Consider the following 13,497-nt stretch of genomic DNA (forward strand, 5'->3'; position numbering starts at 1 on the left):
ATTGCAAAAGTATTATTATTTCAATGAAAAAATAAAGAAGTTGGTATATATTTGTGGAATACAAAAAGAATATAAGTATAATAAATAATAATACATAACTATAAAAAGCATCAAAAAATGATTCAATGTATTATTTATTATTACCATATCCTAAGTACATATATGTACTTAAATTATTGTCTTTTCAAAGTTACAATAACATGTTATTTTGTTAATTTCAATTTAATCTAAAGCCAATTCTACATTTTGGAAGACTTCAATTCACGTCAATTTTATTTTATTATTACCAAGAAAAGTTATGGAAGACATACTTCAGTATTGAATATATAGGTAGGTATACAATTCTTCAAAAGATTTAATAATTATTATTATTGTAATATATAAATATAATATTTTACATAAAGCATTCATAGAATATATATATTAACAGATATACATTTTTTTAATCAATGTTTTATTAAAAGATAACAACATTAATTTTCGTCTATACAAAAGTATTTTCTTAGGTCAAAGGCCAATCGTGGAAGACATGGTTACGCAAGCTTATTATCAAATATACAACTGATATTTGGATTTCACCTCTACATACTAAATAACTATGAAAATTTGCATCGCATTACTTAGGTTTATACTTATCTATGACAATAAAATGCCTCTCAGATTCTGGCTATTATTGTCAAGTTATAGTAATATTGACATCAATTATTATCTTCACTATTACAAGTTGAGATCATCGGGTTAAAAATTATAAATCACCATTTCAGCGGTTACACTTTCCATTTCAACTAATCACCTGTTGATATATGCAATTGAAATGTCAGTAGATACAGTTTCCTGTTTGCATAAAATTAATAAAAAAGTAGGTACATAAAAACAAAAATAAATGCTGTGGACAAGTTTGAAAGTGTGCTTTTCTTCGTCCAAGTATTATAATATATTCAAATTCAACAATAAATCTTATAGATGCCCATTTATGGTTGACATTTTCTAAGCTTATTAATTAATAATTTTAATGCTTAGTGCAAACTAAGACGATTCTTTACCGTCAAGGGATATGTTGGAAAGATGTAAGCATTGTAAGAATTCAAAAAGTTTGTTTTTTACGTTAGAATCTCAACATAAATCGATTTATTTTTAATCATAATCAATTCTAAAACCATTATTTTTCAAAATATATTATGCAATGGATGACTATTGAATATTACTTTAATTAAATTTAACTCCATCTGTGTTAATATAAATTATTTTCTGTTTTCAAAATCCATATATATAAATAAAAAGGTATGTTTACAACAATATTATTCATTGAAAATGATTCAACTTGATATTATTTCAGCTACATCACCATAATTTAGAAACAAATTTAACTTTTTATTATTTCAAACAAATACGCAAAAAAAAACACCTTGCCATTTTTATACTATCTGAAACATTTCACGCAAATAATTTTGAGATATTTATCAGTCACCAATTTATTAATTTATATAAAATTCAATAATATTTTTGTAACATAGAACGGGGATAAACTGTTGGAATTTTCCTATATTGTAAATATTTTACAGAACTGGTATATTGTATTAACATATTGGATATACAATAAGACATTATTATTGTGTAGGCCAATGGTAGACCAGCGATATTGATATTGTGTACATTGACATCTATCATTTGAGCTTAAAACAAATAACATCCTTAGAATGAACGATTATCAAGGGATATTTCTTATTCATAATTTTCTACAAACGATTTTTACTCACCAATGTATTTAATTCTGCTGCAAATATTTTGAACCCTCAAAATGGAGAGCTTAATTCAAAACATAATTGTATTAATTCTGGTGTTGAAATATCTTTTTAAGACCTGCATAACATATTTTAAATTATACCTAACAATTATACCAAAAAGATGTTAGTTTAAAAGTTTTGGCTTGTTATGGCTTGAAAATATTTAATTATTGAGAAATTGTATGAACATCTCCTGTACAAATGTGTGATACAGAAATTCTTAGGTAATTATAAAAATGTCAACATTATCCATTATATTTTTTTACTACATTGGTTTGTCATAATAGATCTAAGTGCAAAAACAATATACATCTTTTCAGCTAGATATTGACTATGATATAAAATTATTAATTAATTATATACTTATATAAATATATATATATTGCAATATGATATCTCCAGATAAATACCTATGTCCATTTTAATTTTGTTTAAATTATGAAATGTAGATTTCTTATCAGCTGGTGCCTAACAAAAAATTGGAATTTGCTTGAAGTATCTACCTACTTAAGTGGCTAGTTTTGGGCAAAGGATTTAATGACAGTGGCGTAGCTAGAAATATTAGGCCCCTACGAAACACGCACATGGATAACAGGTATTGTGACAAATAATCACATGTTGTTTCTCCATGTGTGTTTGAACCCAGAGTATGGACCTATTAAGTTGAGCAAGTGGCTTACAACATCCATTTCTCGTAATGACAAAAATCTGTTAGTACAACCTCTACTCTGTGGAGGCTAATATGATCTATTTAGGATCGGATGCAAAATGCAAAAATCAAGCTAGAGCCTCCTTTCATATTTCTAAAAATGAAATGATATATTTTTACCTTATAATATGTATGTTTATTATTCATATTATTCTCATTATAAGATAGTATAAGAGAAAATAAATTAACTCACTGATTTAAAAAAAATCGTCTTCCTTGGTTTTATTACTATGGAATCATGACACAAATGATTGCTATTTTAAAATAAAGCATTCACATTGAAATTCATTCAAAGTCAGTACAACTGAATAGTTCTCCACCCTCACGCGCAGCCATCTATCTGTCAGATGCCATTTTGTAATTATATTATACAACGCAGTGTTGTAGTAAGTTGTTGAATGATTTAGTATTTTAAGAACAATAATTTATCGAAGTGATACTTAGGCCCCCTCGTGCGGTTGGGCCCTAATGCTTTGTATTAAATAGCTACGCCACTGCAGAATAAACAAATACCGTCATTGAATATGATAATATTTTCAGTACATATACCTACCAGGTATATTCTACGTCATATTTTTGCGTAGGTACAGAATTCCCATATATTTTTCACAATTCAATAGAATATTATTCCCTTTAAGCCTAATATTACCTGATGTTTGCTCAGTTTTATCATGACACCACTCTTTAAAAAAAAAACAAAAAAAGTATAATATTTTGACTAAACCAGGACTTTATAGGTCTCTATCCGGGATATAATATCATATGGGTAATTTAAAAGGGTAATCCTATTTCGAAGGCCTTGATCAAAGCCGTCCCGGAATCGTACACCCCGATGACGGCAAACAACACCCCGAGACTGATGATGAAGTAATCGTATGCGATGGTGCCGCTGGTCAGCATGTTCTTCTTAAGCGCCAGATGGAAATAGCACGGCCAGATAAAACTCAACATGGTCCCCGTGAAACTGCCAATGAATCCCATAAGAATTGAAAAGTGCGGAATAAATATAGCCATCAATATTGTGAAGAGGATAACTCCCACCTTCCAAGCCAGGCCCCATACTTTAAGTTCACCGTCCAGCGCCCAGATGCTGGGGAAAATGGTTTTGGGCTTCCCTTTGAACAGCGCCCGCTCCAGAAGCTCGCAAGCCGCGTAATAAGGAAGTGGATAACTAAGGATGGCCTTGACGACCAAACAGAAATTGACCATACCTTTGAATCCGGAAGAGTGTAAGTTATTCGTAATAACTTGCTGAGTGTCATTTTGAAAGGTCAAAAAGCAAATGTACCCGAAGAGTGACTTAAAAGCGGCGGCTGCGATATGAGACCAGTTGAGCATCCAGTGAAATTTGGAGCGGTCCTCCATGTTACCCTCGAGGGTCGGCAGAAATATTTGCGACGTGTACGAGAAAACGATGACTCCGAGACTGATGGGAAAGTTTTCGAAATCCACGGTCCACTTGACTTTGGCCCAGCCCCAATCTCCGATTTCCAGAATGCAGTATCCCACGATCACGGCGTTGATGAAGAGATGGCTCATCGTGCACCAGAAAGAGAGAACGCTGACGGACTGTAATGACTTCAGGAACGCCAGAGGAATGAGGAAAATCCCGACGAGCATCATCCAAGATCGGGTGTCTATGGCTCCGTCGGGAAACGTGCCGATCATGAGATCGCCGCAGACGACCACGTAGAGGATGCAGGTCATGAGGAGTTCTATTATCTGGGCGATGTTGACAGCTCTGGCGCCGTATTTCGCGCCGAAGCATTCTTTGGCAATGCTGACGTACGAGTCTCGGACTCGGATCTTCTGGCCGGTGACTGGGTCGTCTTCGTAAAGACACTCCACGAGGATTTTTCCTGTGTAGCAGCAGATGTGGGCTATTCCCACCATGGCGGCGATAGCCCAATAACCTCCACGCAGCACGGCGAACGGCAGCGATACGATGAACATCCCCTGCCAAAATACAATAACTTTTTACTATATCTTATTAATGTAGATATGCGTTTTAATTACAAGGAAATTCCTAGTATTGTTTGATTTTGATGAGTTTCATCATTAATTATTTTATTTATTTATTTATTTAAGAAAACAAAACATTGTGGACATAACAAATCTAAATTCAAGCCGTACACAACATGAGATTTACATTATAACAAATATTACCCTCACAAGAGAGAAGAAGAGAATATATAAAATAATTGTAATAATAATAAAAAATAAAATTAAAATAAAAACATACTTAAGTACAATTTTATACAGAAAAATAAAATTTGGAATAAAAAATACATAGCACGCCACCGAAAATATCTACGTCTTTGTTGAGCGCGTTGACTAGTCTTGCACCCCTGGCTAGCCTTGACACGAGGAAACGGTTTCGATCCAGAATTAACCATGGCTGCGCTGCGACCACGTAGGTAATTAACAGGCACATGTAAATTCAAATTAATTAGGACACTTACTAGGATTGGAAACCATCCCTCGCGATAACAGGAAAAAGTGCTTCAAGAGCAGAAGAGTCAAGAGAGTGAAAAGTAACCATGCCTTGTAGAAAGGCAGTCAGAAAATAATCATTTGACGAATGATTATCGAAAGGAAAATAGTTGTTAAAAATATCTTGTTACAGTTTTCAACATTATATTTGTGTGAGCTCGGTTTCTCAACAATAACTAATATAAAAACTAAAAAACGAGAAAAACTAACGAATATAGGTATAGGTATATCTTTTCTTTAATATTTCTTTCTTTGACTGTTATGTAAACTGATTAATTTGTAATAAAAGTTATGTCCGCATATTTTTCTTTGTTTTCTGATTTCTGATCACCGTAATTTTTTCTTATGATCAAAAGTGCACCGTGACTTCGAAAAGGCTAAGAACCACTGATTTAGACAAAAAAGATCGAAGTGACAGGATGCTAAAGATGAATACATTTTCCCACAATCACTTAGGAATTTAACTGATTAATCGCTTTCTTCACATTTTAATGGCTCTTAAAATAACAGCGTCATAATTTTCTTTATTCATGTAATTTAACAAATTACTATATTGACGAAAACTGTCCGGAGAAGTGCCAGAATGTCGGCCCGGTGCGCTCCTGCATGGGTACCTAGATGGTAGGTAATTGATAGGATACCTGGATGGCGTTGGTAACGTTCCAGGCAGCTTGCCATTCGTTGATCTTAGCTCCGTGACGACCGCCACCTTCTCCTTCGCAGCCTTCTTCAGATGATGCATAAAAGTCTACACTCTGCATACTTTCTTGTCTGAAAATAATAATTAACAGTAGGTATGGCAGGTGCGTGGCAAGATTACTAATATAATATTATATTCAGTGACGTCCCTAGACAAAATGTCGCCCCAATTTTTATACAGTATTTTTTATCATCCTTTCATGATTCCAATATCGAAGAATTGCCAACAAAATAAATAGGTACCACTAAAACATACAAAGTTAAATTTATCCCCAATAGTGGGGATTTTTTGATGTTGGAAATATAGTGGCTTCTTATATGCATTTTTGCGATACTTACTTTTAGGAATTAAGGGCGATCCGTGTCGCTTTTCTTCTTCATAAAACTTGGCAACATTTGTAATGATATTTTTAGTCTAAGATCGCAAAGGCTTAGGCATTATTACAAATTGATATAATGACGGCGCAACCTTCGATACAGACTAATACCGTGGACCAGGAGCGGTAGGTGGGATGGGATACTTTGTAAGAATATTTCGCACCCCTAGTTTTAGAGTATGACAAGTCAAAAAACAGCATTCTGAGATAATTGGATTCAAAGATTCAAACCCTCTCAACAAAATCTAAAAATGTATGTACCAAACCGATTTTCTTGCTCTATGTGTATCGGTGGCTTATTATAAGCTTTCTGTAAAATTATCATATTCATGGGAACCGGACGACCCGTCATGCGATGCTTATATTAATTTCCTTGTAGGAAGAATCATCAAAATTGGTTTTAATGAAAAAACTATACGGTGATTCTTTTTTCAAATGCATGACTTTGCTTGCCATCTTACCTTTGTCCATGGTAGTTAAGATACTTAGCTATTATCTATATATACCAAATGATTCTCCTCAATTTGCCGCCCTTAGAGCAACTGCCGCCCCTAAGCGACGCTCAATCTGCCTACCCCCACGGGACGTCACTGATTATATTTCATGAGGTTTAACAGCTAGGAAACGTTTTCTGACGGTTTGAAGTATGGAATATTTTCGTTCATCATCTCGTCTCCGAGTAAAGCATGTGTATACATAGTTTTATTTCATGTAACAGGTGTACTGTAGGTATATTATTATATTGTAACCTTTAACATTTTTTCTCACCCATATCCTTGACGTGTAGGGCTGGAAAATAGAAATTACTATCCTGCTCACGACTTACGAAAATGACATGTCACGATCGGGATAGACGATCGACGTGAGTCGTCGAGTCTGCAAGTCTGCTCGTGCAATTTATGGTTATCGATATACCTAAATATGTGCGGTACATGATAATAATACGTAATAAAAATACCTTTTCTGTCCGTTGGTTCCTTGTTGTTGGTAGCCCTGCTGTTGGTAACCAGCTCCAGTTGTGAAGCTGTCCTCTTCTACATTGGAGTTAGTGGCGAAAGGATTATTTGGATTCGTCGACTGATAAGTTGGCGACCCTCCTTCCTCGTACATGGCCGACATCTCGCAGCTCTCGCCTGTGTCAGCTAAGGAAACAAGCACGGATATTTTTAGTAGACAGTCGTCAAAATCGTGCAGGAAGCGGGTAGGTAATAATATGCTTGCATAGGTAGTGATAGTGGACATTTGGTATTAGCATCAAACGGAGAACAGGAAATTCGTCGTTGATTTTTCAATGGCAGAACTTAAAAAATCTCTCACATTCTTTCAGGAGATAGTTTTTTTATTATTTAACAGGAAGTTTTAATAAAAAGTTCGTCCTACAAGGAACATGCTCCAATTAGACCCGGCTCTGCCAGGTACTAAAGGTGAGTTGGAAATACTGTCACCAGTTTGTGTACTCAAGTATCGGATGAAACTACCCATACTCAGTACGTGTGGCCCAATAAACTTGTTCCAAAAAACTTGCAACAAAAAACATCGCGAGTCGCTGGCTAGTTGGTAGACTTTCAATACTATTGACATTAAATGCGCGCGAGCGAGATAGCACTTGAATACAATTATATTTTAATTTATTAGTCTATGCATGTGAATGACATCATCTTATGAATGAATAATAGGTCATAAATTTTCTGTTCATATTCCCTCGGAAATGTGGCGAGGTGACGGCAGTTTAAAATAAAACAATCAATTGTTATTCATTTTATGTTCAAGAATATTATAACATAACATAAAAACAACTCATAAATTTAAAATGTTTTTAAAATTTTATAATAAATGGGACATTTCATCAAGCCCAGCTCAGTGTTTTAGCGATTATATTGAAGCCGATATTTTAAATACTAATATGGAGTTAAGTTTTAGTTCCAGTTGAGTATGAGACTTATGTCACATACGCACGTCAAATGCTCTATATAGTATTCCAAATACTAGTAAGTATTTTGGAACAAGTTTTGATACTAAGTATTTATTTTATACTGGTGGTAAGTATACTTAGTCTTCAAAATCGACCAGTTTTCCCACCTCTACTAGGTACATACTTATCCATTGAAATTTAATCGACAGGATTCCACAAAATTGGAATAACGTAAATACTTACATTTTTAATTAAATTTAATTATATTCAAAATAAAATATTTTGAGACATCACAATACATAGTGAATAGACTTTACTCAAAGTGGTTTTCAATCCCAAATTACCACTTGATTTATTATACGGATTGTACCGAAATTCTGAGATTGAAAAATATTGTTAAAATCCCAGAATTTTGGGATTGGTCTATATTTATAAATAATGTCTTTTCTCAGTTCTCAAACGGTTTTCAAATTAAAATCTATTGAAATCGCAATTTTTGCCTTTAAATATATTTTAATATTTTATCTTACGGGTACCTACTTATTTGAATATTTTATGGACTGGTTATAATAAAAATTGTTCTTTTTCTCTCTTGAAAATGTAATGCATAATTTAGCGTTGTACCCTGAAGCTTATTTTAAGACTGCGAAAAAACACAAATAAATTTATAACCTAAGCATTACATGTTTCGGAAACTTTTTAAATGTCATTACACTCATTACTTCCCTTCTCAACCATAAGAACTACATAACAATAATAATTATTATGTTACATAACACAAAGAAATGGCATGATTTCTTGTTACCAATCTCGGGATAAAAATCGACATTGCTGAAATCCTAAGATTGAAAAATTTGTCGTAGGCCATACGCTCTAGAGCAGTACTTCTCAAACTGGGAGCTCCTGCCAGGGAGCCGCGAAATATTTCAGTATTTGAAAAAAAAACATAAAAACGTGATTACTGGAAGATAATATTCCCAACTTAAATGAATACTAAAGTACAATTGGATAAGAGCACCATTTGATAAATCCTTAAAATATGATTATATGACGTGGGCAGCTCAAGAATACCATTCCCTTGAAGTCGAATTTAATGAAAGTAGACTTGCAGAATTTTGGATACGGCGACAGCAAGAATATCCATCAATTGAAAAAGCAGCATATCATAATTCCTTTGCGACAAAATACCTATGCAAAACAGCATTTTATCATTACTGGTAATAAAAAAATAAAGTAATAAATTTTAATAAATAATTACTGTCTTTCAACGGAGACTTTGGAGCAAACCCTGTGAATTAGCATTTCAAACATTATACCGGATATTGATATATTATGTAAAAATGTGCAATCACACCCCTTTTATTAAATTATGTTTAGAATTTTAATAAAAATGTACATATAATAATAATTAATGGTCACTAAAGACTTTAATTTTTGGGGAGGGGAGCCTTGGATTTGTTTTCTGATTTCGGGGGCCGTGGTATGAAAAAATGTGAGAAGCACTGCTCTAGAGTCTAGATTCATGGGCTCTCAGCCTTATTCGAGTCGCGACCCCATTTTTAATAGTCAAGTAACCTGTATCCCCCGGCCACATTTGTATAAAAGTGTATTTTAATAGGGTTAAAAAAAACAATAATAATCATAAAGTAACATTTTACAAGAGTAGTATCAATTTTATTCACTTTACTTGTCTCTGTTTGTTTATTGTCAAACATTTTTCGCTGTATTTTGAGTCATTTACTTTTAAATTGCAATATTTGCGTCATAATTAGAATGTTAGCAAGTTCAAGTTGGTTACAACAAAAACTTGGAGTGATCCGCGACGTCGGTTAGTAATTAAAGTAATACCTACTTTGATTTAAAATACAAAAGCCGATCGCCGATGTAGCAACCGATAAGTATTAAAAGTCATTATTTAGTTAAAATTTGTCGTAATTAAGTATGACTCCTTTAGCATTGTGGTCAATGTGCGTGGGCGCGATACCCGAGAGATGTAGGTTTGTTTCTTACTTATTTCAAAAAGATTTTTTCTATTGGTTTATAATATATTTTCTCAGAAGTGTTTTCAAAATTATATACGTTCGAAATTAGCTCAATTTTAATTGTATACTTACCTATTACATTTTTTTCAATGGTTAAAAACTAAAGATTCATTCATAGAAATCGTTTATTTAGAGTTTACCGAGTTGGTGTGCAAAGTAATTTTATTCTTACTATATTTTATAGTAAGGGGTCGCGTTAAAGTATGTAAGTACAATGTTTATCTGTAATCACCCCATAGGCATAGTCTTTAAAATTGGGTGTTGATGTTTGATCGATCCTCGAAGAGGTTTCGATTTTTTTGAAAATAAACGTTTGTAGCTATTGACGTATTAGGCCAACGAACTTAATCCAAACATACATTCACAAAAACAGCATAAACGTCCACTTGGCAGCTGACACGGGATAGAATCAAACATTCTGTCATTCGTCCACGACTGACACTCAATTCACCTAATTGTAAATAATATAATAGTATGAGTGGTCTCCTTACGTTGCCTCGCGAATCTGACAGCCTGTCTTTGAGGAGGCTCCGGCGGAGTGGGCTTGCTGGGCATCTGCTGCCGAACGGTCTGCATGGCCACTTCGATGGCCGCACGAGCGCTGGGCACCTTGAACCCTCCCAACTGCAGCGGCATGGTTATTGCTTAGGGTCACTTTACAGGAAAATGATTTTTTCAACTAGGCAGTTACACCTTGTTAGGAACAATTTATCAAACAAACATAGCCAAAATCATAGGTTCATATTATTATAATATTATATATTTTTAATTAGCACTCTTATTTTTATTTATAACTTCTTGGAATAGCAAAAGCTTTTCTCACTTTGGTTTATTTTTACGTGTTATGGAAGCACTCGTAGTGGATAATATTATATTATCAGTATCACATATAAATATAACGTTTCTTTTAGATTTTAACAATTGGAAGCACTCACTATTATAATACCTAAATAAACGTACTTAATTTACTGCTAATTAAGTATAGCCACTTTCTTTTAATATTGATTTAATATTATTTAAAAATATTTTACTGTGGAAGCAAATCGATTATGTTAATTATTATTTATTCGCTTCAAAATTGACAACGAGGAAGACTTTTATTTAATTCTTAAACGCGCGATTAATTAACTCGGAATCAACAGACTATTACAAATATTTTACTCACATTTCACTCAGATACGCCACAGTTATTTAAAATTATCTAAAAACCAATATCCGAAGACTGACCGCCGAGATGGATAACGACTGTGTTTTGAGAGAAAGATTTCGTTAAATATTACTAAACATAGTGTTTTAAGATTATGTAACACGCATTTGCCAGATGTATTCGATTACAACGCTGCATTTGGGGGTGACAACGTAAATAATTCGTTGGATCTTTTCACTTTTAAAAAAACTGGCTTACATTTTTTGCAGGTGTTTTATGCAACGAAGGGGTGACTGGCAAATTGCTACGTGTTGTTGTTTGGCCCGTTTGCGTGGCTTGGCGGTTTTGCGCTGGTTACTGTCCCATCTCGGCGGATTTTCGTCGCGTGCGGGTCCAAAAGGAATTGTCGGATTATGGCGGATATGATGTAGGACAGAATCCGAGTGAAAATTGTTGGCGGAAGGAAATCTTCGAGGCGCATGCGTCGACAACCTTTCGCGATCAATTCCGACGCGCAGTCGTCCGATAGACAAATACGGTATTATACAATCGTCCTCGTAAATTTTTTCTCATACTTTTAAGGAACTTCGAGACTGTTGAACATTGGTATTCGGAGTCTGACCACTGGAATTAAATTCGAAAAAAATAATAAAACTATTGTAATTGAATTATATCGAGCAGTGTTTCCCATCCTTCCACATCGGTGTATCCCTTCTATAATTTCGTAACACTGAATACCCCTAGTAAAAAAATGCATCTACTTTAATAACAATCAAAATATATTTATGTTTTCCTTTTTTAGTAGGTAGGTACATAAACGATAAATAAAATTCATTCATAATAAAATATAAATAAAATAAATAATAGTTATATTATAAATAGCATTCATTATAATCAATGAGAAGGATGAAATTGTTTATGTTGAGAAAGATCATCATAATTTGGTTCCCTGGTTGTTAATTTTAATCTGAGATGCGGTTCCACATCCAAAAGCCTGTTCCATTTTTTTTACTTAATGTCTACAAAATGCCGAAAAAACAACTTCACATAGAAGTTGGAAAAGGCAAGATGTATTTCAGGACTTTCTCTGTTAAAACTGGATAAACATGTTGCATTTGCAACCAAAATAATGTTAAAGTACACTCCTTACATTTATTTTTCAAGAATCCGTCTGAAGCTAATTCCAACAATTGCTCTTCTTCCGCATGCGATAAACCTTCCAGCATGGATGTTGTATTCATGTTGTATTAACGCTTGTTGGACCAGGCGCAGCCAAAGCCCGGTGCATCGCGTACCCCACCAAACTCTTCCCTTACCCCAGGAGTACGCGTACCACACTTTGGGAAACACTGAATTATGGAGCATGGGTCGCGACCCAAAATTGTCGCTCTTAGCGTATTTAGTGGGTCACACATAAATTTTATATGAAATTTAAAAAAGCTCTCAACGTTAATTTTGGGCGATTTTTTCTTGGACCACGACAGTAATAATTATTACCGGGTGGTTAGCCCTGCGGAAGCGAACAGTAATGCATGTGTGGATGAGGAATGAAGAAGGATGGAAAACCTACAAATTAGAACAAGAGTCAGTGAAAGAAGCCCAATCCCACCTTGGGATGTAGCATCAAGGAAGAAGAATAATGATACATAAATATTAAATATGTCAACCGTATGATAGACAGCATGATCCAACAACAGGACTTTATTGATATAAGGCATATTGAATAATATTTTCAAGGTAGAAAACCCAACCAAGTAGTATGACGTGCAAAAACAATCGACGTCTGTTTTTTCAGTTGTAATTCAAAAAATATTTGACCAATATTGTTAAACGTTCCAAGGTTCCAAAATTTAATTCACACGTAGGTATTTTATGGTTCCAAATTAATATTGTTGTATCATAATATACATATTTACTGAAAATCGTACAAATCCGATGATAGTTACAGGAAAATTAATTGTTCTCCACTTAGGATATTTAGGAAAACTTAGGAAATCACCACGGTGGTCGTGTAATTGCATTTTTTGGTTAATGTTTGTTGATACACTGAATAGGTACGAATACACCCTCCTCCACCCGCCGTATCTGTACAGCCGTGGATTATGCACGGCCGCCTTCCACAGTAATGGCCTGCTACATAATGAATATTTAATTATTATTAAATATTCATTTATTGATTATTTGCAACCATGCACTTCGGTGCTTAAGACTGACTCTAGAAAGAAAGTGAGGTCCCGCTGAGGTGTGTACCCGCGTACTGATGCTCAAGATTTTAGTCTGATTCTACGGAGGAGTCGTGATTATCCCGCTCCCCATACGACGCTGCAAATTTTT

At 34.1% G+C, this 13,497-nt stretch overlaps 1 protein-coding gene across 1 annotated transcript; it reads right to left on the minus strand.

The window, feature by feature from the left end:
- Positions 1-3,186: 3,186 nt before the first annotated feature.
- VGAT (vesicular GABA transporter) lies at positions 3,187-11,597 on the minus strand. The gene is made up of 4 exons (XM_085940202.1): positions 10,508-11,597; positions 7,021-7,204; positions 5,628-5,757; positions 3,187-4,449 (listed from the first exon to the last, which is right to left on the minus strand). Exons 1-4 carry the CDS (start codon positions 10,650-10,652, stop codon positions 3,265-3,267), a joined length of 1,644 nt encoding a protein of 547 aa, XP_085796328.1. The 5' UTR covers positions 10,653-11,597; the 3' UTR covers positions 3,187-3,264.
- Between the last annotated feature and the right edge of the window lie 1,900 nt (positions 11,598-13,497).

The sequence above is a fragment of the Rhyacophila brunnea genome, unplaced genomic scaffold, assembly GCF_057557595.1.
Source record: "Rhyacophila brunnea isolate RB1 unplaced genomic scaffold, BYU_Rbru_1.0 scaffold_12, whole genome shotgun sequence".
Classification (NCBI taxonomy): Eukaryota; Metazoa; Arthropoda; class Insecta; order Trichoptera; family Rhyacophilidae; genus Rhyacophila; species Rhyacophila brunnea.